The 18,439-nt window shown below is 34.9% G+C and overlaps 1 protein-coding gene across 5 annotated transcripts in view; it reads right to left on the reverse strand.

Moving 5' to 3' along the window:
* Window positions 1-765: 765 nt before the first annotated feature.
* Window positions 766-18,439, reverse strand: part of Nrip1 (nuclear receptor interacting protein 1) — an 83,902-nt gene continuing 66,228 nt past the window's right edge. For 4 of the 5 annotated variants that reach the window (XM_077795377.1, XM_026411750.2, XM_077795376.1 and 1 more), the window contains one exon: window positions 766-8,047. In XM_077795377.1, the coding sequence (XP_077651503.1) occupies window positions 4,235-7,705 (3,471 nt within the window). In that variant the 5' untranslated portion in view covers window positions 7,706-8,047 and the 3' untranslated portion in view covers window positions 766-4,234. Of the gene's footprint in view, window positions 8,048-15,102; window positions 15,308-18,439 lie in introns of all 5 variants that reach the window. The other variant, XM_026411758.2, reaches the window with a different exon arrangement.

Raw genomic sequence — 18,439 nt, forward strand, 5'->3', positions numbered from 1 at the left:
CTGCATGGATTATAACGGGACTATTTTAATGCCAGGAAATGGAATTCATCTTTGGGACATCTTCCTCTTGTTATATTAAGGTCTTAAGCTATCAGAGCATGTATACAGGCATTTTTCCCCCCTAAATAAAACAGTCTCCATTACTTATATATGTGTATGTATGTTCAGGCACGCACGCACACATATGCGCACGCACACACACACACACATTCATTTTGGAAAACTATTAGACTATTTCTCCTACTTAAAAAACTGTACACTCTGAAAATTAGATAAAAAGCTGTCTGATAAATCTTATCTTAAAACAAAGTATGTCTAACCAACTTTACTTTCAAATATTGTACAAATTATTTTCTGGTTAAAAATATCTAGTGATCATTCAGATATTGGATAATGGGAGGCTATAGGCTGATTGACTTTAAAAAAATTTTTTTTTTTTAGTTGTCAATGGACCTTTATTTTATTTATTGATACATGGTGCTGATAATCGAACCCAGTGACTCACATATACTAGGTAAGTGCTCTGCCACTGAGCTACAACCTCAGCCCCTGATTGTCATTTTGAGGTGTGCTTTAACTGTCCTGTTTCTAAATGCCCTAACCTCCCAGTCACTGTCTTCTTTCTCTACTTAGTTTTCTAAAAAGGGCAAAACATCTTTGAAGACCTACTGTCAGTTTCATGACCTGGAACTTTTCTGTATAGGGAAAAAGCTAAAACCCAGAGAAAGTCAACAGAATAACAATCATTTCAAATCAGAGACAATGCATTTTTTTCTCATTTATTCAAATTCACTGCAGGAGTAAACACTAAAAGATTAAAAAACAAAACAAAAAATTCACACTGCAGTATGTACAGTTTCATGACATCATATGAAGAAATTAAATTTCTAATAAAAATGACAAATTATATTACTGAGCAGGTTGCATCAAAGCTGGCTGTGTAAACCCCAGATTCTTACCATAAACGGTAATGTGCCTGTATTCCAGTATTAACAAACACTGGCAGACACCTGGTATAATATTATGTTTCCAATGGGATTTAAAAATTCATGAAAGTAGTTGCGTGAATTCTTTATGTTGAAAAGTGGTTGACTCGATTAAAAAAAAAAAAATTTAAGACCCTTGGATTCAAAGCACATTCTTTCACAAAGCTTAAGCCACAGAAGTCATGTCCAGAAATGGAATACTGTCATGTTAGGATGAACATCTGATCTGACTTGTTAAGACATTTTGCCAAATGCACAGATGCACAGGGTCCCCCATGCACTTTTCATGCAGCAGGTAATCACAACTTAAATAAAAGGTTTATTCTATACATTTGTCCAGACTTGCAACTGTATACATACATGCACAATTTTTAAACCTGTCTGATTATATTTACACTTATACATGGAATATACAGGAACCAAAGAGATTAAAAGGCTTTTCTGTTGCATTAGAACAATACAAAATATGTATTTTTCATTAAGGAAATCATTATTTACATCACCTTTAAAAACCAATTTTAACATCTTCATGTAACAAGTCAATATATATATATACATATTACATATATATATATATATAAAATATATACTCTCACCAGTTTACTCTTCTGTAAGATGCAGTAGAGAATAAACAGGTAATGCTACCTTACTGATGTCAACGGGAGCTGTAGTACCCTTTCACAAATGACTTTATTAGGAAGAAACTGCCTCGATATCTAAAATAGTCCTTGAAAATGTGTATATGTGCATCCTTGTATCTATATATGCATAAATAAATTGAATTTATGGATGTATGCCCTTTCTTACTGCTCTTCTTTAAAATCATTCTAAACTCAAATTGGGGGACATTCTCTAGTAAATCAGAACAGTGTTCTTTGTGGTCATATTTATTTCTGTATTACATATTCTCATTCCTTTGTTAACAACAATAGAAACAACCAACCCATCAACCAACCAACCAACCAAACAAACAAACAAACAACAACAACAACAACAAAAAAAACAGCAATGCTGGCTCTGGATGCTCTTGTCCCTGACCTAAACGTCACTCCCTTGTAAAAAAGTCCATTCTCCCTAACTAAGAGAGAATACTAACATTTTTTTCTGACATACACCTAATGTTCCAGACCTTTCACAATGCCTGAGAAAAATGACTTGCTGAAAAGCTTGTTTCTAAGTGTAGACAATGAGATTGTCACAGAACGGATACAGAATAGACTAACTATATTCACTGGCCAGTGGAATCTTCATGTCAGAATAAGCAGATGCCTTCATCTCCTTGTGATGCAGTATATTTGCTCCTACTACTGCATAATATATCCAGTAACTATTTACAAATCATTTTGAGAAAAAAATAATCATTTTAGCATTTTAGAACATATTAGGAAATAACAACCTTTTTAATACAAAAATTTTAGAAACAATTTCAAGTAGAACAAGTTCAAATATATTTCCTTCTAATTAATAGTTTTTATACAGTAATTTTTGATGGGTTAGTTGCTAACCTGGCTCACAACTGAAAACAAAAAAATATTACCTGGTGAATGAACTGTGGATTATGAAAACTGAACTTAAAAAAAAAATAAGACTTGTTTTAAGACTAACATCCCATTGGCTCAATTACATATTAAGTCCTTCCAAAACCCTTTGGATATCTGCTTTTAATTACTATTTATAACAAATAAATCCAATGGAGTTATTGTGTACATTTTCATGGATATGTGCCTTTTGTACTTTTTTGCTAATAAGTCAATCTGAGTTTAGTTCCTTTCTTGGGTTTGAACTAAATGTTTTAATCTTTGTCAGCACTGTTCTTAGGACAATGGTTTTAATAGAAGATAAGGATGTATTCAGGAGAAGTTTTCAAATCATCCTGGAATCACCTGAGTTTGGTAAGTGGCCCTGTTATTCCATCCCTAAGGCTAATTAAGTAGATGTTACTCATTAGAACACATAAATAATAGATTTTCCTGAGATGTTGAGCCAGATATGAAAGTTGTCCCCTCCACCCAATTTTTGTGTCATAAAAAGTATTCTGAACCCGATTTCCAAAGACATAACGGCAATATAGGAACTACAATATTGCAAATTTTGAGTTGACGTATGACTACTGGGGAAAATATAGGCATCAGATAGTTTCTTTACAGACTCATGTTCTGAGAAAAGTCATCAGCAATGGTTCTCAAACATCTAGGGAGCATGTTAAGATGCAGATGGAAGATCCCAAGTCCACTCAGCAGAGATCCTTGTTTTGTAGGTCCAAGATGCTGCCTATGGATCTGCATTTTAAAACAAGTGCTCTAGATGATTCTAATGCAGGTGGTCTGAGTCCAGCTTTAAGAAATCCTGGTCATAAGACTCATAGGTACCACAGAAATGGTGAGAATCAACTTTTACAAGAGATGGCGAAAATTGTCCAAAGAAAAGCCATTTTTTGCTTCTGTTAAAAAAAATTTTTAAATAGTCAACTATTCAGGAAACCACCTGAAGATAAATGTTAACTTTACTAATTCTGTAAAAGGAGTATTTATTTAGTAAAGTAGTTAAAATACAAAAAATGGAAATCTGCCTTTTTTTTTTTTAAAGGATCTATCAAACTTCCCTCAATTTTAATCAATTTTTACTAAATAGTACAAGGTTTAAAGAAATGTATATTGAAAAGGTCTGGGTGGGGGCAGACACAAAACCCTTTCTAAGTGTTTAAAAATAAATATGTTTTTTTTAGCAAAAAGTGAAAAATGTAAGCATATTTTTTCTGACTTACTTTTGAATTGGATATGAGATGTGAATCATCACTATTTTTTTATTTAATAATTACCCTTTAAAGAGTTTGAACTTTAAAAACATGTGTTATGCAAGCTGACTTCTGAAATGCAAAATAAAGTACCCTAATGAAGGCAAAAGGCAGCAAAATGCATTAATCCACTATGGATGGAATTTTACATTTTAATGTATGCCTCTTATTTATGATTATAAAAGAATTTCATTCATAGGCTACTCACAGTTGTTATCTGGTGCATACAGAAGTGTTAAACAACCAGTTTGCTAGTTCAATAGCTTCCTCATGACATCTAATGTTAAGCAAAAATTAGTATGCATATTTAAACATCACCAGTAACCAATACTTTTCAAAATGAAAAAAGTTTCAATTATACCATGCTTTTCTCAAATCATGCTCTTATTTATACAGATCTCAAGTTCATACTAAGTAGTTTTAAAAAGATCCAAAGCTTGATGGCAGATTCATTTTATTCTGATTCCTTTTTTATTGTTACCACATTTCCCAGAAGTCCATACACCTCTCCATTTGCACTGTGTGGGTGAGAAGTATTATTTCCCATATGGCTATTGTAAGGGCTTCTTAAATTAAAGAAAGCTTTAGTTTCTGCAGCAGGAAGTAACTCTTCTTTGACTGTAACCTGTGAGACACTTTCGGCAGACGAAGGTTCCCTCCAAATGTCCTTGTCCTGTGTTTCTCGGCTGGTAACAGAATTGCCTCCTTTCTGGAGCATGTAATACAGTATTGGGTTAGTTTTGGTCAGTCTTGGAGAGTCTTTTTCATACTCATTCTTATCCGCATCTGTGATAACCCACTTAATGGGTCCCTTCTCACTGGGCATGGAACACCCATTCAAAAGTCCAGATTCTGGTCTAGACCCCACACAGCCCAAGTGCTCAGGGAAAGGAGGGCTCACAGGAGATTTTACCATTCCTGGATATGAAAATGTCCTGTTGTCCATGCAACTGTTGGGCTGAGAGGAACTGTACATCAGTCCATTTAAAGAAGAAAGGCTAAATTCAGGTTTGCTATTGGTCACATTGTTTTTGTGTCCTTTCTTTTTACTGTCAACAACAGAGTTACTCCTGTGTGGGGACAAGTCTCGAACACAGTTTTCTGAGAGAAGCAGCTGTTTCAGAACATTGAAGCTTTTACTCTCTCTGGCCCAACTCCTATGTTCACTTTCGTTGGCTGAACCATGACCAGCAGGATATTTAAATTCAAGATCATTTCTGCTAAATTTCAGCTCCTCCTGGTTAAGCAAGGATCCATAAAGTACTTCTGGAGCACTGTGATTATTTGCAGCATCAACAATGTTATTTTTCATCTTTTTAAATGGACTTTCTAATGGCTCAGTATAAAGCTTCCTTTTCTTAGGGACCATGCAAAGATTCTTTGATTCTAGTGGTGTCAGTTCACTATTTCTGTGACTCTTGTCTAGATCATCTGCCAGATAACTCTCTTGATTCTGTCTCAGCAATCGGCTTAACAGACCATTCTTTGAGAAAGAAAAATCCTGAGGTGAAACAGGCTCTGATTTAAGGTCCTCAGACACTGGTAAGGCAGCTGCGCTTCTCTGCGTGGTGGGATTCATACCTAAGAATGGGCTGCTCTTCGCATCATGGCTCAAGTGCACATTTGTATTATGAATATGTAAGTCATCACAAGGCTCAGATTTTATTTTCACCATCAATATCTGTTCACTTAAAGCTCTCTCTGTATGTTCCTGAGTACTTTCATCTCTTACAGGAATTTTTTCTTTCTTTTCACTCTTACCTTTGTTGGGATTTCCCAGAAGCAACTGGAGAACAGTACGTCTTTCTAGCAGATTTTCTATTTCAGAACCAGAAAGTCCTGGTTCCGAAACTGCTGGTTGATTACTGAATGCTATATTTTCCTCAATTGTATTTGTTTTATTTGACAGCAAAGGGCTATTTAATCTATCAATTATACCCACAGGTTTATCTGTGTTTACACTTAACAACTGTTTGCTGGGTCTCTGATCTTCGGCTGCCATGGAAGACTGCATTCCACACTGTGCCAAATTCTGTAATAGTTTACTGGCACTAAAAGCTGCAGAATTTTGCGCACCTTCATTTTGAGCTGGTTTCTCTCCTTGTGATTCTTTGCTTTTTGTAAGGTCCATCAAGTGGTTAGATGTAGTATTTGCCATCTTTTCAGACTGAGTACTGCAGGCATATGGTGGAGAATTCCATTTGATGACCAGAGAGTGTTGAGAAAGATTGATGGGAGACTCTGCTTTGGCCGATGTAAGTAACGGTGGAGTACTCACTGGAGTAGTCCTGTTTGTACTGGGGCTTTCTATTACAGAAGTCCTTGTATAATTCTGAGTATTGAACTTTGTCACATCACTGTGTACTCCCTGAGGGCTGGTGATTTTTTCTACATTTTCTTCATTTTTATGGCCAAGTAGCAATTGAAGAAGTGTTACTTTCTGGTGTGAATTTAGCTTAGAATTATTTGAGGTATCATGATCCTCTTTGACGTCTACATCGGGGACTTTCGGATCCCAAGTGTTTAGCAAGGACTGAGTTAAATTATCAAGAGAAACAGGCTGGTCAGATTCTGGTTTTTCAATGCGGTGTTTGCAAGACAAGTCTATGGGAACACAGTTGGAATAAGAACTTTCATCACCGCTGCTGTCATCTGTAAAACTAGGATTGTTGTCTGAATACTCATCAATAGTTGTGGGAGTACTCCCATCCTCAAAAATGCTTCCCCTCTCATTCTGATTATGTCCATTCATTGGCTTAGGTATGGTCTGGCTTTTAAGAAGATGTAAAAGCAAACTATTATTAGCAGCTTGTTTTATGTTGTTTCTTTCCAGTGAGTTCTTATAGCTTGGAGTTTTGGGAGAAGAAGGAACAACACCAATTGGGTTTTGAAATGTTGTAGCGTTACTTTTGCTAGCCACTAATTTGCTTGATGTTCGTGCCTGACCATTGAGATGGCTTGACATTCCTTTTGAGATCTGGAAACTGCCTACATCCTTCTGGCCATTCTCTTGTAATCTGGCCATAGCAGCAAGTCTTTCGCTTGCTGCTTGATTTGCATTTTGTGTTTTTAAAGCATGTTCCCGAGAATACTGCTGCAGGTGGGCTTCACTGGAGAGGAGTAATGCTAATTGGCTGCAGGCAACGCTAGGTTTAGGTGAGGTGGCAGGACTAGCTCTTTTTTCCACCATGCTTGCAACAGCCTGTAATCTTGCAGCACATGACAAGGGCTCACCCATGACCTTTGTTCCACTCTGTCCAATATGATGAGGCGACTCTACAAACCTGTCTCTGATGAGGTTTTTAGTTACATCAGGAAGATTGGTATCTGGCTTTTGATCTTTAGCTTTACTTTTTTTCAATAAAGTTTTTAAGTGACTTGATGCAACACCATAGCACCTTAAATCCTTCTCTACTTTTAAAGAATCATGACTGAGGGCATATCCTTGCTCCTTGAGGCTCTGCCTAATTTGTTGTGACAGGGCAACAGTCTGCAGCCTCGAGCTGAATGACTGAAGCAAAGAGGCCAGTAATGTGCTGTCCTGTTTGCCTTTAGGCACATTGTCAACCATGCCAGCTAGCAAAGCTTCCTTCTTTACGTTTAAATTTACGATGGAATCAGACAGCCTCTTCCGCTTTGCTGCATTCCAGTCCTCAGAAGACTGCAACAGTCTGGCTTTTTTGAGATGCAGCATGCCAGATCCCTGGTATGTGTGTGTATTGACAACTGGACCATTACTTTGACAGGTGGGAAATGCACTGCCAGAAATGTTAAAGTTCTGATCTTCTTCATTGTGCCCAGCAGACTTTTTGTCAACGGCAGTACCTGATCCCCCTGCAGCCTGATGCATTAGTAATCCTTCTAGGTAAGTTAAAACAATAGAATCCTGATGCACATCAGAGCCAAGCTCTTCTCCATGAGTCATGTTCAATAGAAGTGTTCACAAGGGCTTGGTTTCTATTTACTTTAAAGGATGATTTTCTGTAGGTGAGTGAGATTCAACTTTAATAAGTGAGTATCAGTTTATCACCTTCCATAGCAATCAGGTAGAGAGGTACTGTTACATTCTGACCAAGATTTCTTCTGGCAATGACAAGATAAAAGGCAGGTAAATTCTAATGCAGTCTCTCCAGAGTTGATCAACTTCTAAGAAGCAGAATTCCTCAATACACAGGTCTGTAGTAGCAAGCAGGCAGACAATTCTTAGTGAATATATTGCTTTTCCATCTTCATCTTTTGTTCTTCATTAAATGCAAATATCAGTAGTCTAAAAAAATAAAAATAAAAATCATTAAGTAGGGGCAAAGATAGGGTCATGCTATAATACCTATAAGAAAAGAATATAGCATTTACAAGTTTATATGTGCACAGATACATATATAATATGAACATATATGCATTATAGTTGCTTCTTTAGTAATTAATGCTTCAGTGTTTTATAACTGTCTTCTAAAGTCTACCAAGCTTTTGATTTTTCATACGCACCTTTCTGCAAAGTAACATGAATGCTAAGTTTCCTTTACAATTTTATACCTCCATTAGGGAGCAAGAATTAGTTTCCTTACATTACTATGCACTTAGGAAGAAACAAAAGCAATTGTGCTGAAAAAGAAAGAGATGTATGTGATATGGACTCATCTGATACGTCTGATGAGTGGCTGAGGCCAACAGAACACATTCACTTCTGACATTATTCCCCAAACACACCAGACAATGAATAACTAATTTTTAGAATTTTTCAAAAAAAGAAAAAAAGAAGGAAGCATTAAGAAGTTGAAGATTATTTTGTGGGCCTGTGCACTTATGACAGTCTTAATCATATACATGAACACTGTAATATAATCACAAGTTTAAATACTTACAGTATTTACCATGACTTTAATATTAAAGAGAGTGATTCTTAAGAAGATCATTCAGACATAACCAGTGAATGTCTGGGTCCAACAGATATTTTATTAATACTTAAGTCAATGTACAAATAATTTACATAATTATTTATACACAACCCCATAATTTTGTTCCAATTTTTAATAACAAAAAGCGTCTAGCTTTTCTGTTTCTTATTTTTTATACTTTTGAAATTCAAAATACATTACTTTTGAAAATGAGATCATAGTTTACATTGAAGAGAGGACAGACATCTTTGTTCTGTAATTGCCAAATATTTTTCACTTTTAGATTTATGAACATCAATTACAGTGATAGATCCAAGAACTATTTTGTTTCCATATCACCTCTCTCTTTACAATCTTCTTTACACCTGCTGTCAGTACATGTACTTATGAACAGATTCACTTAAATTTGGGTATTCAACATAAAGGATGAAATAATAATTTCATACATCATTCAAGTTAAAAAGGGCAAGCAGGGTTGGGCATGGTGGCACACATCTATAATCCCAGCAACTGGGAAGTCTGAGGCAGGAGGATCATGAGTTCAAAGCCAGCCACAGGAACTTAGCAAGGCCCTAAGCAACTTAGTGAGACCCTATTCCTAAATAAAATATAAAAAGGGCTGGGGATGTAGCTCAGTGGTTAAGTACCCCTGGGTTCAAAACCAAAACAAAACAAAACAAAAAACCCCAAAAACAAACAAAAACCCCTATACTGTTCTCTCACTAATTCTTGAATTGGAGAAAATCCATTTAGAATACTGTCATATGAAGATAACACATAGCTATGCTGCTTATACAAGTCAATGGCAGTGTCATCATTCATGTCTACAGTGCTATTAGTCTCTTTGCATTCACCTTCTGTTTGAAACAGCTCCCCATATCAAGTTTCTTCTCTAACATTCTGGACAGAAAATGAAAATTTGTGAATACTCAACTGTACTTAATAAAAACAAAATTCAGACTTCCTCCATATTATTTTTACATTCTTGAAAGTTGATGCAGCATTGTAAAATATGCAAAAAGAACAGTGAAGATGGCATCATAGTGAGGACTTATTTCACTATTATGTCATCTTTGTAGACACTTCAATTACTTTTGTCTGTTTTAGGGCACTTGGAGATAAGTGATGGATTGATTCCCAAAAAAGTAAAATGGCTTAAAGAGATAAGAAAAATAAGACCACTAAAATTCCATAAAGTTCCTCCAAATTATAAAATGTTCTGACATATATGGTAATAACAAGATACAATGTTTTATTCTATTAAAAACACATTCACTACAATTTTTCAAGAGAAAATAAGTCACATAATATGATCTTTCCTACCAGTTAGAAATGTTCTCTTTAAAAATTCTTAAAATTTCAAGGTCCAAAGAAACCCTGATAATTCATCTCTAAATACTTAACAATATGAAAATTATAAACTAAATCCTTTTATTAGTTTTAAATTATAAGCATAAAAATCTTTTAAATTTGATAAAACTGATGTTTTACTGATTTATTAGCATGAAGCATGTTTGGTGAGACATTTATTAAAGAAACCAAATAATAAAAGAATTCTATGGAATCTTGACCATATATAGACAGATTCTAGGAAAATCTAAGTTCAACACACAGATTAGTTTAAAGAAATTAAATCTTAAATATCCTGTAATCGGCTTGAATTACAAGAGTGTATTTTTCACAGGGGTGCTCTGTATGTCAGGGGGTTTGTACTTGAACCATTCACTGACTAACCTACATCCCAAGTCCTTTTTATGTTTTTTGAGACAAGATATTATAAATTGCCTATCTTGCTTTGGACTTGTGATACTTCTTTCTTAGCCTCTGGAGTGGCTGGGATTATAAGAATGCCAGCCACCCCACCCAGCTGCACTTAAAAATATGAAAAATATGCACTTGAAAAGTATGAAATTAGGTTGCAGTGTAAAAATTTTAAAAAACCCATAAATAATCTGCATATCAATAGTTTGTTGCCCTACGAGTCTTTAAACTAGTTCAACTATTTCCTATTTGGAAGTATTTTATTAAGGAATGAGATTATACTTAGATAAATGAAAGGTGCACTTATTAGAATTACTGTATGTGGGATTGGTTTTGGTTGAGAATAGGTAAATAATAACAAAGGTTTTTCTCTAGTTGCTTTTGGATTCAATCTTACCTGCAATCAAATTCTCCCTTAAAAACACATTTAAATGATGTCACTTGGAATGTCTGAGGAATATCTCACGACTTCCAATTGTTTCCATGAAATCTTCCCCAATTTTTTTCTGCATTATCAGGTAATATCTCTTTGCATAATAAGTTTAAAGGGATTTCAGCAATGCAGCTTCGGGAGCATTTGGATTCTTAGTTTTAAAATAGTAAAAAATCAGAAGGGTCACTTAATTGCGACACTCAATAATAACTCCTATTGGGCAATATTACATATTATATGTGTGTGTATGCGGGGGGGGGTAGGACTGGCATTAAACCTAGTACCCACCTATCACTGTGGACCATTTCATGGATGGCTTTAATATAATGCTTTTATATATAAGAAAGACACTGAGAGATTTCACTTAATATTAGTAGGAAAATATTAAAGTATAAAGAAGATTCCAAAGTCCTACCTATTGAACTTTTTATTTAAATAAATAATAGAGATCCAGGTAAAAACTTTAGAGAATGCTTAGCGTTCTCTAGTGTTGATGTTTCAAAATCTGAACAGGAAACACAAACTCAAGATTAATTGAACAGCAGGAGAGAACACCAAACATTTTACCCAAATGGAAGAATGAGCTTTCCAAACCAAACGACACGAAAAATTAGAATACCTAAAAAAACAATACTTCAATTTCTTAGAAGAAAGAAAAAGTGACATTTTAGATAAAGACTCTGAAGCTTCTTTAAAAAGTGAAGACTGCCAGGAGCAGTGGCTCACGCCTGTAATCCCCACAGGAGGCTGAGGCAGGATTGTGAGTTCAAGGTCAGCCTTAGCAAAAAGCAAGGTGCTAAACAACTAAAGTGAGACCCTGTCTCTAGATACAAAAAACAGGGCTGGGGATGTGGCTCTGTGGTCAAGTGCCCCTGAGTTCAATCCTTGTTTACCCCCACCCCCCAAAAGTGAAGACTACAGTGAATTCCTTATTCAACAGACTCACAACAGATGAGCAAAAGAATAAGGCTGAAATTTCATTTATTAGAATATATTTCTAATTTCTTGAAAAAATAAATCAAAATTAGTATGTCTTTTGATAGAGTTTGAATTATTCCAATGCATTAACTATCTTTGCAGTATTACCTTCATCAAAAGTAAAATGTGTGGTTTTACAGTTTAATGGGTACCACAAAAATGAATCTATTTAAAAACCTTCTGCTCAGGCTGGGGTTGTGGCTCAGTGGCCGGGCCTTTGCCTAGCGTGTTCAAGGCCCTGGGTTCCAGCCTCAGCACCATATAAAAATAACTAAATAAATAAAATAAAGGTATTGTGGCCAACTAACTAATACAGAAACATTCTGCTCAGTTTAGGGTCTCAATATGAAATTAGACTTTGAAAGTTTCTTGCCCTCTCCCAGGGGCTCTCATTTTAGGTATGTAAATACTCTGCAGAGAAGGTAACACGGAAACCACTGACTGATGCTGCAACAGGTAAGGCAGCCACACAATTGCTCTCCATCCCAACCTGAGGGACTTACATAATTTTGCCCTGGGGAAAATATGCTTCTAAATTCCAAGTCCATCAGCTTGAACTTGCTTATCAGCTGCTACCACAGGAGTAACACAGTGCCACTCACAACTTAGTAAAAAAGACAAGGAGACACTACTGCTTGACTAAGTGTTCAAAAAAGGGACAAAAACACATAAGGATCTCTTCAACTCCAAAATTTTATTCCCATGATTCCAATTTGGCAAACTGTAGTTATAAAAATGACAAGCATTTTAACCAGAAAGATGATATACTGTCAGAGTTGTGGAAAGAACCCTCGTCAATCTGTTTTGTTGTGTTCTTAGTGAATTCTAGAGGAAGCAACTGGTTTTGTAATAGCCATAGACCTTACCTGCTCAATCCTCCAAAAGTTACTTATCATCACTATTTTTTTAAAGGAGGTCATAAAATTTTAAGTACATGTTTATTTAAAAGCTAAATATGTACTTAAAGTCAAACTGGTACTTTTGCTTACTTCATAAGGACTGTATACTGAATAAAATACAAGGAAATAGTAAAGAATTAGGATCCTTAAGGACATAGATAAATGCCAAAGAAAGATGGAATAATTGTCCTGGTGAAAGAAACAAATATCCTTATAGTTGATATAGCAAAATAAAAGTGGAGAGGGCTTCTTTGTTCTGAATTAGTCTCAAAAGGCTTATGTACATACAACAAATTAAAAAAATATACTATTTGCTTTATTCTGCCTTTATAGTTTCTTTAAAAGAATTAAATTAATTTTAACTATATTTTTTTAAATCCAGGAAAAAACTAATTTTTACAGAGAAATGAGATTCCTCATTAGCATTAATGTCTATTCATTGTTTTCTTTTCTTAAACAATAGTTTCTCTTTCTATGAAGTTTCAAAATTATAGTATTTTCTAGTCTCTATTAAAATAAAAAATATAATGGAAAATGGTTCTTTCTTCTATTGGAATTGTTTTGAGTGTTTATATAGTATATACATACAGGGACATCCTTTGAATGGTGAATAAATCCAATTAACCTCAACTATGGTTTCCCTATCCCTAAAATAGATTTTGACATACAGACAGAAGCCCAAGGTCAAGGTCACAGATCATCAAGAAAGATTACCAGCAGACTGATGTAACAGCTGGCATTTGATCAAAGCTCCTAGGGGGTTTTAGTACACTTAGCAGACACTCCTCATTTACTCATAGGGTACACTCTGTTTTTAAAAATACTCCACCCACCTTAAACATTTTCATTGCTTTTTATTATAATGTGAGTTCTGCTAGTTCGGAATCATAGACAAAGAAGAGACCTGTGTGTTTGTTAGAATTTTGAATTTTTATGTGTGTCTATGTATGTATGTATGCATGCTATGCATATGTGCATGCTATCCATATCTGCATATTTGTAATAAATACTCTTGGCCATGGTGTAATTTTGAAATTAATGTAAGTTATAGATCTGTAGAGGATATAGACCATACTCTCTCACATCTTCAAGCCTTTGCTCCAGTTGAGGTTGAAAGTAATAGTATGTTACAACTTCTTCCTAAACATACAGATTTAACTACAAAGTCCTGGTTCAACCAGAAAAGTTTTATGCTGTACCATAGTCTTCCATGACAATTTCCAAACCATACACATTGGGGAAGAAACTTCAGTTATCATCAAGGGATCAAGAACAATAAGTGATTTTAACTGAATATATTATTGAAGAATTCAATTAGCTAACAAAACCATGCCTTTGTTGCTGTGTTCAAACAAGATAATGAATTTATTTTAAGTTGCACTATATGATAAATGTTCTTGCTGAAGCATTCTGATCAAGAAATCATTTCCTTTTTTTCTTTTCTTCTTCTTATGATTCTGGGGATAGGATCCAGTGTCTCACACATTGCAGGCAGATGCTCTATTACTGAGCTGCATCCCCTGATATAAAGAAACTATTTAAGGATTAATAATACTGTTGGGGCAAATTTATACTATAAAAGCTTTCCTTGTTAAACAACTATCACCTGCTATACTTTACGTAATTTGCAAATTACCTATGACACATGGACATGTAAATGTTCTCAAAATAAAAAGGAAAATATCAAATCAAATTACCAAATTAAATATCATGAGAAAGAAACTTCCTTTACTATGCAGAAGTAGACTGTGGGTATACTGAAATTACGGAAAATGGATGATAATCTGTACATTAAACTTTGATCAGAAACTCCACTGACATTCTTTTTGAAAACAAACAGAATTCTTTATAAAATACACTATATTAAAGTTTTTTTTAGAGGAATCACTTATCAATTGACAAAAAACATTGTTTACTTGCTTCTATCTGGGTGAAAATGCTGATTTGCTATGAATGGACCATGTACTTTGATTTTCCAGAAACGATAAACATTATGTGACATCACTCTTGCCAGTACTGGCTCAGAACAGATTTTTAGATCAAAACTTTCAGCAGGATGTGGAAGATAAGTGTCTCTACAGACATAATCCATGGACAAATGGGCACAGCAACACTATCTGTAAAGGGAAAAAGTCAATAAAAATGACAAGGTCCCACTACAGATAATTAATAAACAAAACCAAATAATCTTATACACACAAATTCTGTATCTTTTACATATTAGCAGATAACATATGCTCTTCAATTAGGAAGATAAAGCTACTGGTATACCATCACTGGGCCATTACTTTAAATGGTTTCACATATATTTAAGAAATTTTCATGCACACTTTCCCCTGACCTCTCTTTTGCTCACCTGTGTATATAACCAAGTGTTTCAAGTAATAAACTCAGTTTAACTGAAGAAGTTACTGTTAATCAGAGATCCAGCTTTGTTGTGTCCAGGTCTGACGTGTTCACTCCCTACAGCAGTGATGGCTTGCCACAGGTCTTGCCATGGCACCCACAACACAGAGATACAGACGAGGTAGTTGGGAGCTTAAGAGGAGGACTCCAGTGAACTGGAGGAGAAACAGGAATAGCAGAAGTCTAAGTAACATAGGTCAGGGCTTTTCTGACTTCACTGGACCAAAAATACTTCAGAACAACATTTTCTTGAACACTTAAAATCATCAAAAACAAATACTTAGCATCTATTATTCATATAATTTCATAAAGTTAAATCATTTTAATACAAAAGAACTAAATACTTTAGCTTTAAAGAAATCTCGCATCGCTTTTCCAGGTTGGTTAGTTTTTTGAGATAGAATGATGGTGTGTGCAAGTACACATATACACTATACTGATTAATACACTGCTTAGTAGTTTAACTCAATATCAATTATTTAAATCCTTGTATCAATTTCTTTCTGTTTATACTTTGTTTTGCCGTTTGCTCTTTACTGTATTTTCAATTATAGCGTTTATATAAAATGAATATCTAGATTTATATCTAGATATTTTAATGGTATAAGGATGTAAGAAAGAAACAAGAGAGAAACAGGGTAATACAGATGAAGAAGTAGACTCATTTACTTACTGGCCTTCCTCCCATTTGTCCATCTAATTCCTATCATTATCATCATTTGATGAAATATATCAGAACAAAAAATGCTTAGAGAATGATTTAGTATATCATGATTTGATATATTAAATCCCATTCACTTACAATCAAGCTAAGATACATCCTTTTTGGTTTTTTTTTTTTTTATTGGTTGTTCAAGACACTACAAAGCTCATGATATATCAACTTTCATACATTTGACTCAATTGGGTTATGAACTCCCATTTTTATCCCAAATACAAATTGCAGAATCACATCAGTTACACACTCACATTTTTGCATAATGGCATATTAGTGACTGTTGTATTCTCCTACCTTTCCTATCCCCTACTATCCCCCCTCCCCTCCCATCATCCCTCTCTACCTCATCTGCTGTTGTTCAATTATTGTTGTTGTTTTTTGGTACCGGGGATTGAACTCAGGGTCACTCAACCACTGAGCCACATCCTTAGCCCTATTCTGTATTTTATTTTAGAGATAGGGTCTCACTGAGTTGCTCAGCGTCTTCACCTTTGCTGAGGCTGGCTTTGAACTCACGCTTCTCTGGCCTCAGCCTCCTGAGCTGCTGGGTCTTTTTCATTTCTTAAGTCTTGGCTGAGGACACATCCCCTCTTCAGGAAGCCTTCCCCAAACTATAGACTAGGGGTAGATTGTCTGTGCCTCTATAGCATTCAGGGAATCTTTCAATCATTCCACTTACAAAAGTGCATTTTGGTCTTTGTCTGCCTACCTCCTGACTACAGAGTAAACTCCTTATGGTCAAGAAATAAGTCTTTGTCATCTTTACAGCCCAGGACAGGTGACCTAGCATTCCCAGAAGAACATTCAGGAATTCAACCTCTTGGAGCCTTAGTTTACAAAAGAGGTGTGGAGGGGAGGGGTTGTGATCCTAAGGTAGCTCAAGATTGTCTGTGTGTGTGGTATTGGGGATGGAACCCCGGGTTTTACACATGACAGGCAAGTGCTCTACCACTGAGCCCCTTTATTTTAAGACAGGGTCTCACTAAGCTGCCCAGGCTGGCCTCAAACCTGTGATCCTCTTGCCTCAGGGTGCAGCTCGGGTTATAGATATGTGCCACCACCTCTGACTTAACCTCTGATATGATGTTATTTCTAATGTTTGGCTTTTAAACTTAAGATATGTTTTTCTCCTAACTAAAAACTAACAAAAATGTACAAAATTAAAGAGTAATAAAGTTTCTTTTTTAATCTACAGGGAGTTCTGTGGATTTAGAAAACATGAGTGACTAACATTCTGGTAGAAAAACACAAGATTTATATATCTTAAAAATACATATTTTTAAAAGATTTTCTGTATTTTAAAAATGCATATTTTAAAGGATTTTATATGTTTATGTAAGAGACATTTATTTTAACATTTATTTATAAAGGATCAATCATATTCATTTAGTTCCTTTAATTGCTGTTTTCCCAGTCAAGGTTAGTGAGATCTAGTATACACAGAGAAGGTATCAAGATGAGGAGAGGGGATGGGGGGATAGAAAGGATACTAGAATGACACAGACATTTATATCCCATCTGATTCAAATGTATGATATGTCACGGTCATTGTACTGTCATGTGTAACTAATTAAAACAAATAAAAAAAATTTTAAAAAATGAGAATGTATATTTCTTTTTTTTTTATTGTTGGTCGTTCAAAACATTACATAGTTCTTAATACATCATATTTCACAGTTCGATTCAAGTGGGTTATGAACTCCCAATTTTACCCCGTATACAGATTGCTGTATCACATCAGTTACCCTTCCATTGATTGACAAATTGCCTTTCTAGTGTCTGATGTATTCTGCTGTCTGTCCTATTCTCTACTATCCCCCCTCCCCTCCCCTCCCCTCCCCTTTTCTCTCTCTACCCCTTCTACTGGAAGGCGATCCTCAGGGTTATACAAAATGACATATAAGAGGAAAGGAGGGGTAAGACAAGATAATACAAATCGAAGAAATGATTTACAGTAGAAGGAGAATGTATATTTCAAAATACTGTTACCATTAAATTTTTCATATACTTCCTCTATAAAGAAGACAGGTAACACATATTTAACACTGAAATATTATTACCTTATGAAGATTTCCTTTGATGGAGTTATATTAAGAAATTAAATATCACATCAAAATATATTATTCCCTAAAACCAAACATATTTAAAAAAATAATTATAATAAAACAAGGAATGTAAGCCTTTACGAAATAAAGGTTTTTTTTTTTTTTTAAAACTGTATTAACCACAATTGATAGCAGGTAATAATTGTGCACCAAAGATCTTCAATCCTTTATATTATGTGATAAATTCTAGTTAAAGCTGTTCTTAGCATGATTATTTTTCATTTGAACCCACATTTGTTGCTGACATCAAGTATAAGCTTTCATTTCATGGCTAAATAAAAATAAACATAAACTAAAGTGATCCAATTAGAATATGTAAAAGTAATCAAATTACCTTTTATTCTTTTCTCCCTCAAATACTAAAGACTGAGAACCCAGGGGCACTTTACCATTGAGCTACATCCTCAGTTTTTTTGAATTTTTGATTTTGAGACAGGATCTCACTAAGTTGCTGAAGTTCACCT

This window comes from Urocitellus parryii, chromosome 2 (assembly GCF_045843805.1).
Source record: "Urocitellus parryii isolate mUroPar1 chromosome 2, mUroPar1.hap1, whole genome shotgun sequence".
In the NCBI taxonomy this organism is placed as follows: Eukaryota; Metazoa; Chordata; class Mammalia; order Rodentia; family Sciuridae; genus Urocitellus; species Urocitellus parryii.